Source organism: Penicillium angulare, assembly GCF_028827245.1.
Source record: "Penicillium angulare strain IBT 27051 chromosome Unknown utg000004l_segment0_segment0, whole genome shotgun sequence".
Taxonomy (NCBI): Eukaryota; Fungi; Ascomycota; class Eurotiomycetes; order Eurotiales; family Aspergillaceae; genus Penicillium; species Penicillium angulare.
Genome location: NW_026623163.1, coordinates 9,194,770 through 9,211,489, shown reverse-complemented (window position 1 = coordinate 9,211,489; position 16,720 = coordinate 9,194,770). Strand labels below are relative to the sequence as shown.

The 16,720-nt window shown below is 45.2% G+C and overlaps 7 protein-coding genes across 7 annotated transcripts; 4 read left to right on the top strand and 3 right to left on the bottom strand.

The window, feature by feature from the left end:
- Window positions 1-91: 91 nt before the first annotated feature.
- Window positions 92-503, top strand: N7478_007387 (uncharacterized protein; the record flags this gene model as incomplete). Its single annotated transcript, XM_056923601.1, has 2 exons — window positions 92-254; window positions 310-503. 2 exons carry the CDS (start codon window positions 92-94, stop codon window positions 501-503), a joined length of 357 nt encoding a protein of 118 aa, XP_056781638.1.
- Window positions 504-2,124: 1,621 nt separating this feature from the next.
- Window positions 2,125-3,369, top strand: N7478_007386 (M4 family metallopeptidase; the record flags this gene model as incomplete). The annotated part of the gene is made up of 2 exons (XM_056923600.1): window positions 2,125-2,398; window positions 2,447-3,369. 2 exons carry the CDS (start codon window positions 2,125-2,127, stop codon window positions 3,367-3,369), a joined length of 1,197 nt encoding a protein of 398 aa, XP_056781637.1.
- Window positions 3,370-4,514: 1,145 nt separating this feature from the next.
- On the bottom strand, window positions 4,515-5,153 carry N7478_007385 (uncharacterized protein; the record flags this gene model as incomplete). The annotated part of the gene is made up of 1 exon (XM_056923599.1): window positions 4,515-5,153. One exon carries the CDS (start codon window positions 5,151-5,153, stop codon window positions 4,515-4,517), a length of 639 nt encoding a protein of 212 aa, XP_056781636.1.
- Window positions 5,154-5,794: 641 nt separating this feature from the next.
- On the bottom strand, window positions 5,795-6,234 carry N7478_007384 (CVNH domain-containing protein; the record flags this gene model as incomplete). Its single annotated transcript, XM_056923598.1, has 3 exons — window positions 5,795-5,801; window positions 5,856-6,043; window positions 6,097-6,234. The coding sequence occupies 3 exons, from the start codon at window positions 6,232-6,234 to the stop codon at window positions 5,795-5,797; spliced, it is 333 nt and encodes a 110-aa protein (XP_056781635.1).
- Window positions 6,235-7,874: 1,640 nt separating this feature from the next.
- Window positions 7,875-9,920, top strand: N7478_007383 (uncharacterized protein; the record flags this gene model as incomplete). Its single annotated transcript, XM_056923597.1, has 4 exons — window positions 7,875-8,525; window positions 8,590-8,781; window positions 8,837-9,050; window positions 9,115-9,920. 4 exons carry the CDS (start codon window positions 7,875-7,877, stop codon window positions 9,918-9,920), a joined length of 1,863 nt encoding a protein of 620 aa, XP_056781634.1.
- A 3,358-nt stretch (window positions 9,921-13,278) lies between these two features.
- On the top strand, window positions 13,279-13,590 carry N7478_007382 (uncharacterized protein; the record flags this gene model as incomplete). Its single annotated transcript, XM_056923596.1, has 2 exons — window positions 13,279-13,346; window positions 13,407-13,590. The coding sequence occupies 2 exons, from the start codon at window positions 13,279-13,281 to the stop codon at window positions 13,588-13,590; spliced, it is 252 nt and encodes an 83-aa protein (XP_056781633.1).
- Window positions 13,591-14,323: 733 nt separating this feature from the next.
- Window positions 14,324-14,707, bottom strand: N7478_007381 (uncharacterized protein; the record flags this gene model as incomplete). Its single annotated transcript, XM_056923595.1, has 1 exon — window positions 14,324-14,707. The coding sequence occupies one exon, from the start codon at window positions 14,705-14,707 to the stop codon at window positions 14,324-14,326; it is 384 nt and encodes a 127-aa protein (XP_056781632.1).
- Window positions 14,708-16,720: the final 2,013 nt, after the last annotated feature.

Here is a 16,720-nt window from a genome sequence, read left to right as displayed (position 1 = left end):
CACTAACTCGAATCCAAACACCTTCTTTTAACAGGACGCTGCGCATCTTGACTGGGACAGCCAGTCGCGTTAAACTTAAACAGACGCGACAATGGCCAATCAGGTTGGAAAATCCAAGTACCGCCTCAAAGTCACAGCGGGCCCGGACTACGACCCCTCAACGCACAAACCAGTCGAAGTGAACGGCAAGACTCTCAAGTTCGAAAGTCCCCGCGCTCAAGCTGAGCTCAACGTCCGAATCCAGGACTACGGCAGTAACTACAATCCTCAACATATCACTCGTGACAGAATACTAACGAATATCCCCAGGATACCCGGACTCATCGCCATTCACAAGTCCATACTTCAGACATCCACTACCTGAAACAGACCAATACTCCATCTCATCATCCATTGTATTTAAAGAGGATATCAACGGCAATGACGTCGTTTTCGGCAACGACTTCGACTACCCGATCCGCGACATATTGCCATGGGGATTCATGCGGCGCTCAAAACCGTAAAATGGACCATTGACCCCTGCATCGAAGGCGAAGGCGATGGCTACGCCGTCAAGCCGTACCTTTACAGTCCCGCTTTAGCAACTTGGAACCAGTTTCGCGTCGGTGGCAAGGAGCCCGAATCTTTCCCCACGATGAGCGATGAGCTCATTATCGAGGAAGGCGCTGAGAGTGTGGAGAGCTCGACGAAAAACAAAAGAAAACAGTCCCCCTGTTCCCCCGCTGTCTTGGGTAATCTCACCATTTGAGACATATTCAAGCTTCTATCTAGACTTTGGAATTGTCGAATTTATGCATAGGTATTGCGCGGATCGATGCTTAACAATAAACTTACGACTTCAGTGGCTCTACGTGCCCCTGATGGTCCGGAAATGTTTCCAGTTGTTCTCACTATCTTCCGCTCTTGCCAGGTCGCGCTGTTCTTGCTTGGTATCACGGTTCAAATCAATATGTGTGATTCTCTTACAGAAAATCATCCCATCTGGTGCAGTGCGGCTTTGTTCGTTTTCAGCCTCATTTGACAGCAGTCCAACGAATGACTGTAGCCTAGCTACCAACTGAAAAGAAGACCTAGTTACCTATACCTGCGAGGACTTGCGCTTTGGGTTTTTCGATTTCTAAACATGAACACAGCGTTCCGTGGGATGACAGACGGGCGAACACGAAGGCTTGGGTATGGGGGAAAGATGGGGAGAGGAGAGCGAGCTCAGGAGGGAGAAGGCGGAAGGTGTGTGAGCGATGCTTCCAGGTTCCAAAACCTGTCGCAATGGTTGGAGAAGACCAAATGTTACCCAAAGAAATCAAATTGAAAATCAAAGTTTGCTTTGAAATAAGCATGAGTGATTCGGTGATGCACAGTACCAATGATAAGGTAGATGTCGTCTGCGAATCGATAATCATCCGTGGAACAGGTGGCCATTTCAAGTATACCCAGGTCTTTATACAGCGCTGACGCTGAGCCACCTCCGGCCTTGGATCCCTAAAGCCACATTGATCATTTCATCCATGAATGATAATTCTGTAAACGTCGAGCAATTTGGGTTCGAGAATCGGTCCACGGGCGGGTCCACCCGTACCCATGGGTGGGGGCACTTGAGGCTTGGACGGCAGGTTCGGCTCTAGACTCCGCCTATTTGGCATTTCTATCTCCATGGTCAAAATTCACGTCGCTTTATCTAGCCCGTTCTATAAAAGAGCTTATCTATAATTCGGATATATCTGTTGGGAGAACGCCAAGCTCTTGGCATTACGATCTGCGGCATTTAAAAGAGGTTCAGTCGGATAGAGTACGTTTGCAGCGGAAGGGAGTTCCAGAACATGGTCTATCCCTCACAGGTGACTGATTTTGGAATGAAGAATAATAATTAGATCACTTGATACTCAAAGTTAAGCAATTCAGGCAATGGAAGCCGACATACATTCGCATTTTGGAAAGTTTTCGGGGAAACCAAAGGATTCGGGTGCTGATCATGACGACACGAACAGATACCTGATATTTACTGGCTTGATTACAATGTACTACGAATTGCTTTTATAGAAGCAGGGTTTATGTCTGTCAAAATGAAAATTGTTAGGAAGTAAACCGTGGACAATGCGAAGGTTCCTACCCATCCACTTTTATCAAATGCTCAAAGCACCGAAACAAGTCACCAGAATGGCTCCAGTTTGTTGCATTGTACCAGAACATGTTCTGCAAAATATTCTCGACGTAGGAGAGGCACAACAACATGTTCTGGATGCATGCCGGTCTACTATTGACCAAACAAAAGAATTGCACAATACCCGTATTGAACATAAGCAGAGTCTCCTAGCGGAACAGGAGCGCCCAGCCTTTGAAGGTATAATTCCATCTTACATCTTTGAAACCATTGCCCGTGGGGCCTCAAAAGAAGAGCAACGTAATTGATCCCTCCATACGCTGGAGCACGATACTAATCAGCATGCAGTCACAGGAGCGTTGCGACACTTGAACCGCACTGTTTATGATGCGCAGCATACCAACAGGCGAGATCCACCACGCAGCAAAATCATGATTAAAGAAGGGGGCGCTCTTATTTCCAAGGAGCAAGACCCAAGTTTCGATGCCAATGAATGCTACATTGGGTTTCAAAAAACCTACGACTTTTACTTTAATTTCTTTAACCGGGACTCAATCGACGGTCGGGGTGTCAGTCTTGCCGGCTTTGTGCACTATAGTAAAGGGTACCAAAATGCATTTTGGGACGGTAAACAAATGATTTTCGGCGACGGGGACGGGGTTCTCTTCAACGGCTTTACCGATGAGCTAGACGTCATCGGCCATGAGCTCACCCATGGAGTTGTTGAGTATACGAGCCCGCTGGATTACTCATTCCAGAGTGGTGCGCTAAATGAATCGCTTGCAGATGTCTTCGGGATAATGATCAAGCAATGGGGAAACGACCCAGCCAACCCACAGACTGCAGAGCAATCAGATTGGCTCATTGGAGAGGGTATCTGGGCGAAAGGTGTCAATGGCAGAGCATTACGTGATATGAAAGCACCGGGAACAGCTTACAACGATAGAAGAATTGGGTCAGACCGCCAACCGGGTCACTGGAAGAACTTCCAGAAACTTCCGCTCTCGGAAGACCAGGGCGGGGTTCATATCAACTCCGGCATCCCTAATCATGCGTTCTACTTGGCTTCTACACTGATTGGGGGTTACTCTTGGCAAACTGCTGGGCCGATTTGGTACAAGGCTTTAACTTGTGGCAAGCTTAGACAGAATGCTTCGTTTAAGGATTTTGCTGACCTTACTATTCTGAATGCTGGTGACCACGAGGATAGTATCAAAGAGGCTTGGAAGCAGGTTGGATATCCATTCGACGAGGGCAGAGATGAACTGTGAACAACGACTTTGAATTTTTATTATCTGTTTTACCTCTTGTCTAATTATTCGAATGTGGATCTTGTAATTCCAAGGTTTAGTTCCAAGATTGATACTAATAAAAGTTGACTTTACAATAACCTCGATATGTATTATTCAAAAGTCTGTTGTGTCTCCTACCTTTTGTGATAAGGTGCCTACAATCCACTAGAATAGAGAAAGATGCGAAGAACAATGAATAACAACATTAAGGAAAAGGGAAGAAGAGAGAGAGCTATACTACAAACATATAGGCGGGTGCCTACTCTCCCGACCAATCAGGTGATTGGTCTGTATCTGAGAGTGGGTCAAACCATACAACATAGTCAAACAGTATAAATATACCCGTCCCGAGTCTCCTCCATGTAGTTATACTACACCTTTATCCAATGAGTTCAAATTACAGGTAAGGATTAGATGGAGCTAAAATCTGGAAACAAGTGCGAAGTTGGTTTGACCACGGGCTCGGGGGATTTTATCGTGAGTTTGTTTATTCCATGGCTCCAAAACGCCTTTCGTGACTCAACTAAAAAGTTAGTATCCCTTGTTAGTAGAGCATTTTGACGGATTAAGTGAATGACTCACATGAGTGCACTAAGGATAATGTGGATTACCCCCTAGCCGCTAACCCCCAAACACCATAGTTAAGAAATATAATTATCTCAACAACAACACCTTTATTCGATTTTAATTTGGCATACCGGTCATGCTCAAGTGACACAATAAAAAGAACTCTGTGGTGATTCAAGCTATTATTTGTATAGAATATTAAGAATTACCGAGTATTTTTGACCAACATATGATAAAGATATATTTGGCAGTAAAATTGAAATTAAGAATATCTAAGCATACAACCTTGGAAGGAATATTTTAAATAATACTATCTTATCCAAAATTGTTTTACAAAGTAAGTGTTGTTGAGATATTGAGCTGTAATTTATTGCCTTAACCATGGTGTTTGGGGGACGGCAGGTAGGGGGTAATCCACGTTAAATGGCATACTCATCAAGAACAAGAAACGGTAGGATCGATATTACGAACATGTTTAGAGAGTAAAGCAACGAACCTTTGAACACTTGATGTGTAGCAACTTGCAATCGCAATATATGGCGAGCTTTTAAAGTATATCATGTACCTCGACTCCCACCCAAAAACCCCATTTCCTCATCCATTTGAGGCCCTTTACCATTCGTCTTGTAGGTGGCTGGTCCTTGACCTTGACCATCTTCCGCATCCGTCGCGTTGGTATTGACTGGAGGCTTGATCCCAGAGGCAAACGTATCCGGCTGGTTGCCCTCAATCAGTTGCTCGGCAGAAGCATATCTCTGAAAAGACTCTTCTAGTAGAGGACCGATTCCGTTCTCGGGGACGCGGCTTTTATCATATTTCAACAGAAGTGAGGTATCTTGGATGTAGTCCAGAACTTTGGAAATTTCAATCATGCTTCCCCTAAGACGCTGTGGTAGTCCTCTCCCCTTAAGAAGGGCCAAAAGTCCAGCGCACGATGTATTGATAGCACCAAGGACTGTTATTGCCACCATGTGGTCGGCAGCTGACGGCCCCAGTGCTGTAATGACTGCACCAATGATCACTTGCACCATTGTGAGGAAATTGAAAACAAAGGAGCTAATTCCATATTGCAGTTTCAGATGCTTTCTTTTCTGGATTAGCTTTCTTCGTAAATTGGAAGTCGCGGCCATGTATTCTTGGTACACATGGTGCTCTTCCTGGGAGGTCTGCGATGAAGGCTGGTCAGGCTCAGACATGGTACCTGTCAGGGGTCGGGTTTTGGTCTTGAGAACAAGAGGCCTTAGGAGTGATTTATAGGTATCTGCGCTAGTCTTTTCCGTCTATCGTTTTCAAGGCCCTTCTCCTCGATGGCATTGGAAATATCTGGTAAGGTTCGGTCCATACCTTGGGACACCTTGAAATGGAACCGCTCTAAACGATCTTGTTGTTCTAGACTTGCCCAAACTATCTAGGCAATTAAGGTTACATTATAGGACTCTGTGGGTAGAGCTTGAAGTCGTACGTATTGCCTGAATAGCGGAGCTGGTGAATAAGCCGTTTCTAAACTGTTAATTTATATATTCTTCTCATTACAAAAGGTTGCAGTCACTGTGTCGCTTTTCCCAGTAAGATCTTTTGTCTTGGTCCGTGGAACTACCAGTGAGGAGAAAAATCCATATGAAAGTTTCCGCGCGACCAACACTTCGGTTAGACCTCGAATCGATACTGTTTGGAATTATTTTTGCACTTGCTTACAGGGCAGTAAATCATTTAGTCAATTTTCACTATCGAACCTAAAACAAAGAAGGCAAACACGAAAAGATTTCAATACACTGCAAAATCAAATTGGAACCCGTTTGATATTCCTCTCGCATACTTGTCTCCACAAACTTCGAAATTACGGGCTGTGAATTGTTACTTGTCCGAATAGAAGGAAATAAATTTGAAAAGGCACTCACCGATACTGTAGATTGCCCCCGGAGTTATAGATATGCTCGGCCAGATTCACATCTCTCGCAGCATAATCATTCCCAAAGTCTCCACGAAGCTGGGCGCGTAAAACAGGCACATTCTGCTGGCCCTCAATACCGAAATGCACATCTAATGCTTTCTCGGTAAAATCATGCCCACCCCATTTGAAAAAGCCCTGGTGTTGTGTTAGTATTAGATATTATATGTGGGCCCATACAAAACACCTACATGTTCGTCTCCCAGGACATCATCCAGGCGTATTTCGCTTCTTCTGTAGGCCCATGGGTCCTGATTGAATCTGCATTCGCCATATAGGTATGTGTCCGGACCATCAGAGCGGATGCTAAGATTCTGTGTTCCGTTCATGTTGAAGGGTTCGTCAGTTGAATTGGGCTATAGTAGTAAAAGTTGAAAGGTCCAAGTATTGGATTATCGTAAGTTGGAATAAAATATTTAATGGCCTTCTTCGATAAATCTACCTGCATTTTATACACTAATTAATGACAGAGTTCCAATTTCCCTTTCTAATCATTACCAGTAGTGATTCAACACTCAACCTTAATTTTGCACAATGGAAAGCTTTTGACTGTTCTTACACTTCCATATGTACAAGTTGAGATAATAATAAGGGCTAGCTCGTACATTACATTTGAGCCGGTCTAGCCGTGTCCGAATTCAGGAGTCGATAGTCTAGAACTTCTCCGGACCGCTCAAGTAGTATGCTACCGGATATATGCCACAAATCACCCATTCAAATTTTTTAATGTCCCAACCTAAATCATGGTGTGACACTACAAACAAATAAATCTAGACATGTATTTGCCACTTTCAATTTACGTGATAGCGTTCCCGAGTCTCGGCCAGCCCCGAACCATACATTCCTCTTTAAGGTGAACCACTCATGAAGTCACGGGTCAGCAGACCTATATGGCGTATGGTGTTATCCGTTTGCATCAGGATCTAAAAGTTCTTGGCAATTTCTTCTTCTCCACGGCTCTAATCAAGGATTCCAAGAAATTGCGACTGGCTCAAAGGGCCGTTGACTGAGTTCTTATGTCTTGATGATGCGCGAGTGGCTTGCCTGCTTTGTTTTGGTCCGTGCTGATGTCATGATGTCCGGGAACCCGGAAACGCGGCTCGTATAGGTTGTCTCAGCCGTAGTTTTGGCCAGTAGTTGCGGGGTGAATGGGGCTCGCTTACTGAATTCTTTATATATCTTAGATTATATACAAGTAGAGTGATCCATTTTCTGACTGTAACTTAGAGCCTTGTCACGGCCTATCGTGGCCATTTGCCGCTCCTATTGTTAGGCTGCCCTTATGGCGCGGCTATAGTGGAATTGCGGATGAGACGAATACCGAGTATCCGATTTTGGGGACCCCGCATTCCATGCCAATCAGTGGCTAAAAGGTCAAATACTTTAAATTGCGATTTCTCGCAATAATCGAATCCTTTCAGCTCTGGAGTGTCTCACCATGATTTGAGCTTCGCTTGCGTGCTCCCTAGCCCTATGGACAACTTAGCTCCAAAGGTTGCCCAGTCCGAAGCAGAAGCGATGCTAAGCCTTCCTCCTTAGCCTTGTTAATTTCCGAGTATGCGTCGCAATCTCGTAACGTGGATCACTAGCTCACGTATTTTCGCAGTTGATGGGGTTGGTGTAGCCTATTATTAGCTTGAGACGGTGAAGATAAATCAAAACAAGCTCACCCAGTCGAATATGATTCGCCCTCGCAGTTTCTTCCTATATAGTACATGATCGGCGCAGTCACTACCCAATTATGTGCCCCCGTGGGTACAGATTCATCTCAAATTGACCCACTTCGACAAGGCTGGGGTACGCTAAATTATCAGTTCCTGGCCCCCGAATTGAGTTCAGCATTGGGGACCAACAAGTACGAAAAGGTGGACCGTAACTAGACGTCTTGTATAAAGGAGATGTGGTCCCGACGGTTTTTCTCACCCTAATTTGAATATCTCCTTCATCTTTCTTAGCTATATACATAACCATGAAGCTGCTTTTATCAGCTATTTTGCCGGTCCTGGCCGCAGCAGCCACGTCAAAGCCGACCGTAACGATCGATGCCGGGACCCTTACAGGTGGAAGGTGTGACGATACAAGTGCAGTCTATTATAAGTCAATTCCTTACGCTGAGCCTCCCGTCGGAGAGCTCCGTTTCGAGTCTCCGGTCGCCAAGAAGCAATTTTCGGGGGGAAAGCTTGATGCAACATCCGTAGCACCTGCTTGTGTTCAATGGACAAGCACATTTAACGAAACTGAAGCTGAGTCCGAAGATTGGTGCGCTTTGAATCTAGTCCCATTCTTTGGTTTGTTGCCAGTGATTTTGCTAACTTTAATCTGGATTAGCCTCTTCCTAGATGTCTGGACTCCATCCGATGCCACCAAAGACTCAAAGCTCCCCGTCAGAGTCTGGATCTACGGAGGGTCGAACTTAAATGGCGGAATTTCCAACACTTTATACGATGGCTGCAAGTCTGCGGATCAAGACGCAGTTCTCATTTCAATCAACTACAGACTTGGACCCCTTGGGTTCATGGCACTTGAAAATGCCGGAATTTCTGGAAACCAGGGTATCCAAGATCTGCTTCTTGGGCTGGAGTGGATACAGGATAACATTGTTCAATTTGGCGGCGACCCGGTACTTAAGCCTCATGAGTTTCCGATGGCGAAGAGTGTGCAGCTGACCATGATTTCTCAAATAGAATAAGGTGAACCTGTTCGGACAGTCGGCCGGTGCCCAGGACGCTTTCATCATTGCATCTTTGCCGAAAGCTCCTCAACTCATCAACAGTTTCATCTCTGAATCTGGCGGTGGCAAGAACCTTCAAACTAATGCTACTTTGCAATCTGCTAGTGCGAATTACGCTAGTATCCTTGGATGTGCCTCCAGCGACGTGAGACCAAGCCATAACTTTCACTTGCTTTTGAAAAAGTCTAATCTCTACATAGAAATCTTGCCTTCAATCGAAGTCTTCAAGCGAGCTTCTCAAGGCCTACACAAAGGATACCAACTCTGGCTATATCAGCTACGGCATTGGAATAGATGGTGCCATTGGTGTCACTAGTGCCAATACTCATGCCTTCTCTCCTTACCTCGATGGCAAGGTCATTTCCCAAGAACCTCTCAGTCGTGGTTCGCGAGTTCCAGCGATCTTTGGATTTAGTATGTCACTTGCCTCTCTATCGATGTTTCGTTGTACAAGCTAACCGATGAAACCCATTATTAGACCTAGATGAAGGCGTCATTTACGCCGGCTCAACGTGCGAGACGAACGAAACAGCTTGTACTGAGGCTGGATATGGGGATTTCCTTAAGGCAAACTACGGTCCTATGGCTTCAACAGTGGAGAAGTACTACTCTCTGTCAAATTTCGCGTCTCTGGGCGAGTTGGCTGTTGTTGGCGCTATTTCCAAAGTCATCACCGATTCTGATTACATGTGCCCTGGATGGCGTGGCGCGGTTGCGACTGCACGCAACAACGTTCCAACATGGGCTTACGAATTCACTCACAACACCACCTGCGCTTGGATGGAATCCATTGCACAGGCTGAGGTCTCTGAGCTGGGTGCTACCCACACTGCGGAAATTTCTTACGTCTTCGGTAACATGGCTTTTGACTTTCCGGGCAGAAACTCTTGCAACTCTACCGCTGCAGAGTATCATCTCAGCAATCAGATGGTGAGTTTGTGGACTGCAATGGCAGACAATGCCGCCCCTTCCACTGATTCCATTCAATGGCCCCGATTCCAACCTTCCAGGAACGGCACTTCCCCTGGCTTGTTCTTTACCAACTCAACCGTCCCTGGAACGATCGATTTCAGCGCTTGTCAGCTCTGGGATAAGGTGAATGCCGTGATTTCAGCGACGACCAACTCTACTTCGCCGGCAAGTGCATCTGGCTCTGCAAAGGCCTCTAGCACTGCGAAGACCACCTCGTCTCCAACCCCTCATGTCAGCGGTGCTGGAACCATTCTGCCCGGAGGACTTCTGGCTCTGGCCGTTATGTTGCTTCATATGACTGTATTTTTATAAAAATGTATCTAGTATTGCGTGTCTAATATAGAACTAGTCTAATCAAATCTAACGTATCATCATGCCAGTTGACTGAATGATTAAGTTAAAATACCCGGCTAGAAGTTATTCTGATCTACAGCCATATCCTAGTTAGTTAGCTAACTAGTTAACTATTATATTAGCCTCCCTCCATTGTCATATCAACCTACACCTTACATCCACCTTCCACATCCACCTTCCACATCCTCCATCACCAATCGACCATTTAGACCGTTTCCAATATTTGAACCATTTCTAATTCGGTTCTTGGCATCCGTTTCTTGTGGCTCAGGAGGGGGGGGGGGAACGAATCCCCGATTCTGCCTGGGGGCCATTTCCCCCAGGCCAGTAAGGGTAACTAAGTATCCCTCGACTCAAACCCTGGATTTTTGATCGTCTCAGCTCACCCAACCAGAATAAAGCCATGCCTCATCCATATGGAGATGAGTAAAGCACCGTCATCTAAGCCACCCCATTCTGGCCCAACGCTTTACAAGGCAGATGCCAAGATGCCAGTTTGTTTTCTATGCGACGCTGTTAAGAGCAGCAAAATGCATTCAACATCTTTCATCACCACAAAATGGTGCAACTACATCGAACCTTACGACAAACCCGGGTTCTTACTTGGAAAAACCTCCTCGTCTTCTACAAATCGCCCATTGCCTCTTTGATCAAGGCACTTCTCGTCCCGATCGCCATAAAGATTGTCTTTTTTTTCCTCAAGGAGATCAAGCTTGAAAATTAGGGCTCCAACGGCATCTCTCACACTGGCAGAATAGTCGTGGATCTGCCCTGCGCCGTTTCCAGGAGTTCATTTCAACGGATAGTCGTTGCCACGAATGGGATTCAGAATATCCAACTGAACAAGACCATTGCCGCAGTCTTTCAGGACGAAGGAATGCAATCGTTCGATCTACAGTTTGTGGATAGTCCTGATTCGCTATTCGATTACTGTAAACAGTCCGTTCACGGCACCAGTGACTGTTTTGCTGCTGTAGTTTTCACGGTTTCCAGCAGCACTTATGTAAGCTATGTTCTGGGTATCGATGAGGATTTTCTTGAGAACACCCTATAAAGCTATACGCTCGGCTAATCCGTTCTCTCTCAGCGCCTTCTGCCGCTTAAATGAGCCCTAGATTCCCACATCGGTGGATTTGAAGCTAGCGAACGACCGACCGAGAAGATGTGGACTGGATATTTGATCAAAGACGGGTCTACCTACTTGGATAGTATGCCGCATTTAATCTTCTGGCTCTCTATTGTCGGATATTTCGCTGCGCCGTTATTCGTGTTTATATTTCTAGTGTACATTTATCATATCAGCAGTACTGTGGCCGGCGAACGACACAATGTTGTCGTAGATCTTCTCATCGCCCAAAGAGTTACGACTGTACCCCGCATGTTTTCGAATTTTCTCTCATTCTCCATCCTCTATATTCATGGGACGATCATCTGCTCTATTCTTCTGGGCGAAATTCTCTTTATGCGTACCTCTACCGGCCTGGTCTTCATTCTTATGCTTCTCGCCAGTCTCGCTCTTATCATCTGCGCCCACTTTATCCGGTCTTTCTTCTCCAGATAATCTGTCGCTGGCATGTAGACCTGCAAGCGCGCGAGGAAGATTTGGCTGTACTACGATCGCACGGAATCATTCACGGTGATAGCGGAGGCGCAAGATGTTGCGGGATAACGTAGGCCACCATTTGGTAATCGTGAACTTGGAGGACGTGAAATCCCCAAACGGCCTCGTGCTCTTGAACCAGCCTTAAGCAACACACGTCATGTCTGTCGCGTCTTCAAAGATAAATGCAGGCAACCCCTATTTAGCTCGACTGCTGTCTGCACATGATACCCTAAGTCCCTAGAGTCGATTCATATGGGAGAGAAAAGAAAGTCCAGGTCCGATTTCAGGGAGAGTGTTAGGTGTTTTGATGTATTTCAATCTTACTTCCTTTCTATGATGATTATAGTCAATATCTAGATAATGATACGGTTAAGGGATTGTCTGTATTTTAGGTAGGGGTGATATAGTATAGCTATATAGAGAAGGTTCGGGGGCGGGTATATTTGTATATTTGGATGCTTGCATGGTTTGACCCACTCTTGGATATAGACTAATTAGGTGGTTAGTCTGAAGTGTGGATATCTGTCTATATATACATAGTAGAGCTTCCCTTTCTCTTTCCCCTTCTTTAACGTTGTTATTTGTTGTTTTTCGTACCCTTTCTCGATCCTGGTAGAAACGTAGGCATACTATCACAGAGTCCTCACCATTAGGTTTATAGGATTTCAATATTCCAAGCCTAGCTGTTGCTAATCTGGACTTTTAGGCTTTGCCTATGCAACTTCCTCTCCGCTTTAGATATCACAATCGTAAGCACTTCCCTCACGGCAGTTTCCAATGATCTACAAGCTTTCGACAAAAGTAGTTGGATTTTTTCTAGCTATTTAACAACTTATTTTAGTAAGTACCCAATGGCTAAGGCGTTTCACTTTAACACCCCTTCCTTCGCTCCTCTTTAATTTGCCCCACACGATTTGGCGCTACAATAGGAATGCGTTCAATCAGTACAAACAGGAAGATTAATTAAAGATTCTCTTCTCACGCTTCAATAGACTTTCTCGTAGTATGGGTTAATGTGAGCGACCTGGTCAGTCGCAAATTGGTACTTGTCAGCGCCGTAATACTATTTCTTGCTTTTTCGGCAGGATGTGGAGGAGCACAAACTACAATTCAAATGTAAGCAGGCCCTTAATCTCACTGAAATAGAGAGGCAAACATTTCAGGAAGGGGAAAGATCTGAATTGTTAAGCTCTTTGCTCAGTATTATTTGTTATGCCTTAAGGGCATTGGAGGCGCTGACATTTTTAGCATGATTCCCATCATTGTTGGGGAGATGGTTGAAATGAAAAAGTACGGTGCCTACAATGCGATTGTTGCACTAGCCATAGCGTTCAGCTTCCTTCTAGGTCCGATCCTTGGTGGTGCTATCTTAGATGGTATAACTTAGTGTTGGATCTTTTGGATGAACCTCCCTGTCGGTGTGATCGGATTGGTTCTCATCATTACTGCTATGCCGGCGGAATTTCCTCATTGTTCTGCAATAACGGAACCTTTAAATCCCTTTAGTATCTTCAAACGTAACATACCTCTTTGTGGAAGAATTGACTATCCGGGGTTTTTCCTATTGCTCGCCACAACGGTTCTGCTGATTGCTGCCATCGAGGAGGCCGCTATCGTATTTTCCTGGACCTCTGGTCTCGTCATTGCTTTTTTGGTCGTCGCGGGTGTTCTTTTCCTGGCATTTGCTGTATGGGAGTGGAATATTGATGGCAAATGTTCCGAGACAGAGTCGGTATTCCCTTGACCCTTTTTGAAGAATCGGGTGCTGACGGACATGTATTGTAAGTTTGACTAGTGTCCTTATCCTGGGTCATTTACTAATCCGCACGTTCTACTTCTAGGACTGCTATGCTCTCTGAGGTTCCGCTCGTGACTCTCGTTCTTGAGCTGCTTCCCCGTTTTGAGAGCATCAATGAGCGCTCTAGTCTCAACACAGGCATTGACGTCTTGCCTTTTACAGTACCCCTTGCGTTGGGATCTGCCGTGGTCGGTGCGTTAACGGTGGGAGGACGAGTGGCACCCTAAAACAAGCAGTCATCACGTTTGGCGCGATAGTTCAGATTCTTGGCATGCTTCTGCTATACTCTGTCCCTGTTAGCACCGATTTTCCAGTGTGTATCTATGGATACCAAATTTTGGTGGGCTTTGGATCTGGCTTGAATCTCACAGCGTTTTAAATATTCTTCCGTGGGTGGTCCAACAGCGCGACCTTGGTATGTACATTTTGTCCCGGTCAACATATTCCATATATTTTAACAATAATAGCTACATCTTGCGGCGGAATTGGCCAAATGCGTACTTTAGGGGGCGCAATAGGGATCTCAATTGCGAAAAATCTATTCAACAATACAGTGAAGGAACAAATTGCAACCAACTTATCCCCTGAAGTGATCTCTCGTATCCTCAAAGAAATATAAGTCGTGCGCAGTCTATCAAAAGATGACCAGGCGATTGTGCTTGTGGGAGTGGCCAATGCGACGTTTGGTAGAGGCCTCTCACTGGCAAAATAGTTACCTATTGGAATCTAGGTATGATGCAGAGAAATCTTAAGATATTTATATAAGAGTAGTCAACAAAGCAATATTTCCTTCTATTGAAGCAAAGAAATTCCAGATCAATTGATCAAAATTTGAATATCGATGACAGTCTAGACTTTTGCAAGCTATCAAGTGAAATTCATATGCGCTCTCGCGTCAAATTGGGGAGCGGGCAAGAGTAATGGAGTTTAGAAGAAAAGGACGTAGCTCCTTCCACACCGTCATCTAGATCCTGGATTTGATTCAGGGCCACTTGACTGAGTTGGCACCATGGCAAGAAGCCGCCAAGTCATAGCAATAGACTTAGATTGAGGCTGCGTATGCTGTGTTTGCCTTACTTGCCGATTCTGACAAAGTGAGCGCCTGGTAGGAGGGTAAAGAAGCGTGTTCAGCACTCGAATTGGGCGATACTTTGCATCAATCAAACTGGTTTCCCCAAGTTGTGGCTCTCCATCTGGCACTTGTTCGGAGCTCGCTGGTGGCTGCACTGAGGTCTGCCAATTTAAATATCTCCGAATTTCAAGTAATTTCTGATTCCACTGCGACAACTCTGTCGGCGTAACGAAGAGATCGTAGCGCACATTACTGAGGAATTCGACTTCCATGGTGTTGAATTCTATGACTGGAACGCCCGAAACCTCAGCCGACGTATGGTTGGTGAAGGTATTATCTTGGAGAACTAAGAATCAATGTGAGCATCTGTAACAAAGGAGCAAGCTACCGAGTCATATCTTGGTTACATTTAGTAGCCAAGATCAAGCCGATTGGAGTCATTCTAAATCCACTACCTATACCCTTACCCACGGGGGTGTGGTAATTGGGGTTGGTTTCAGTAACTTAGAGTGTTGTATGGTGAACCTTATCTTTGGGGTGGGGTTCAATTCAGTACGGTTCGGGACCTCAGGTCACAGACTTCTTGTGTGTAGAATTGTTTTACTTTTTGGTCAGCTTTAAGCGGGAATATACTCTTGTGATTCCCATTCAATGAAGGCTCGTCAGACATTTCCAAAGGGTGGTAATTGGGGATGAAAATTCGATGTTGACTTATGGTGGGTGCGGATGGTCCGACCGTGGTAGGACTCGGGCTGTAGCTATCCATACAGCAAAATCTCCGCAGTTATACTTAAACAAACCCCAGCTTATCGCCAGCAACCAAGGTTAACTAGATAGTTAGTCAGTCTTGTTTTCGTAAGGATTATGTATTCACAATAGGTTTGCGCCGTATGTTCCAAGGTTCTGAGCACTGAGCTTAGTCCCACCAATAGTATCCAGTTCATGGAAGTGCCTCAGATATATATTTCTACCGATGTGTATTCCAGTCATGGAGCGCAGTTGCTGTTTACATAGGACATTGGTTGGAGCCAAGAACCATATCATCTAGGCACATGTTTAAAGCCGGACCCACAAAGTGAAGGTCATAAGCTTACTTGATCCTCATGGCATTGTCCTAGTGCAGCCATAATTCGCATACTAGCTCAAGGCACATTTTTAGCAATTCATTTTTTTTGAAAGACGGCTTGCTGCGATACATATGGGTCGTCCCATTTCCAGTGGGCATCTGTGAATTGAGTCAGCGACTGAAGAAATAGTATAAAGGCCTGCTAACAGAGTATTTACCACTACTATGATATTTCCGTTCATCCTTAGCTCCAGCATCTCCAATTGGGACTTTTTGCGGTTCCATTAGAGTCATATTGGTGAGAAAGATGGAACACGCTAGCAGTGGCAAGAACGTAAGTTCAGAAATGAGCAGGCCCACTCAACAAGCTTTTCCTGCTAATGATCGAGAGCATATGTCAGGAGAGCTTTGAACTGCGCGAAATATATATCTGAGTAGCGTCTTATTCGCGGTGAACCTTAAAGAGTCAAAGAATACCAGAGTGTTTCAAATAAAATGAGTATAATTTCCTGTAAAATACCTCGGAGGCTTATACCTACCGGTGTTTAGCCCTTGCACGAGCATCAATCGATTGCGCCGAACTTCAAGAAAACCTCAAAACTGGGTATTAAAAAGGATACGGACGTGGAAATGACGGATGTCTCGAAGGAGAATACCGTTCGAGACACCATCAGAAAGGAGATGAGAACCCTCAGGACCGAAATCGCAAACCTAAAAGGTGAGACCCAAGCCCAAAAACGGGGCTCTCGCATGCTGACAGAGACTAGCCCAGCGAAACAGCCCAAAGCCCCAAAGCCCCAAAGCCCAAACAAAACCGAAAAGGCCCTACCAACGGCCATGTACCCAAGAAAAAGGGCGGGAAGAATGGCAAACGTTCGCAGAAAAAGAAATCGCGATAGATGCTTTCATGCATCAATGTTCTAAGGATTCCAGACCGTGGCTCCAGGAGGGATGTTTATGTGTACTGTGATCTTAATAATATATACAGAATAAAGATAGCTTTTTCCTTTTTGAAATGTTGGGAAGCGGATTCGCTTAAATCCGCGAAATCCGGAATTTCTAAGCATCCCGATGTCGTTCTCCCAATTGACATCGAATACTTGTTGGCAGTCAACCACAAGTTTATTCTACATTCCAGACCACAGGACCATGACGTCCAAGATGCAAAAGACAAATTCATTAGAATGGTACGCATCCGCTGGCAATTTCGCAAAAGCGA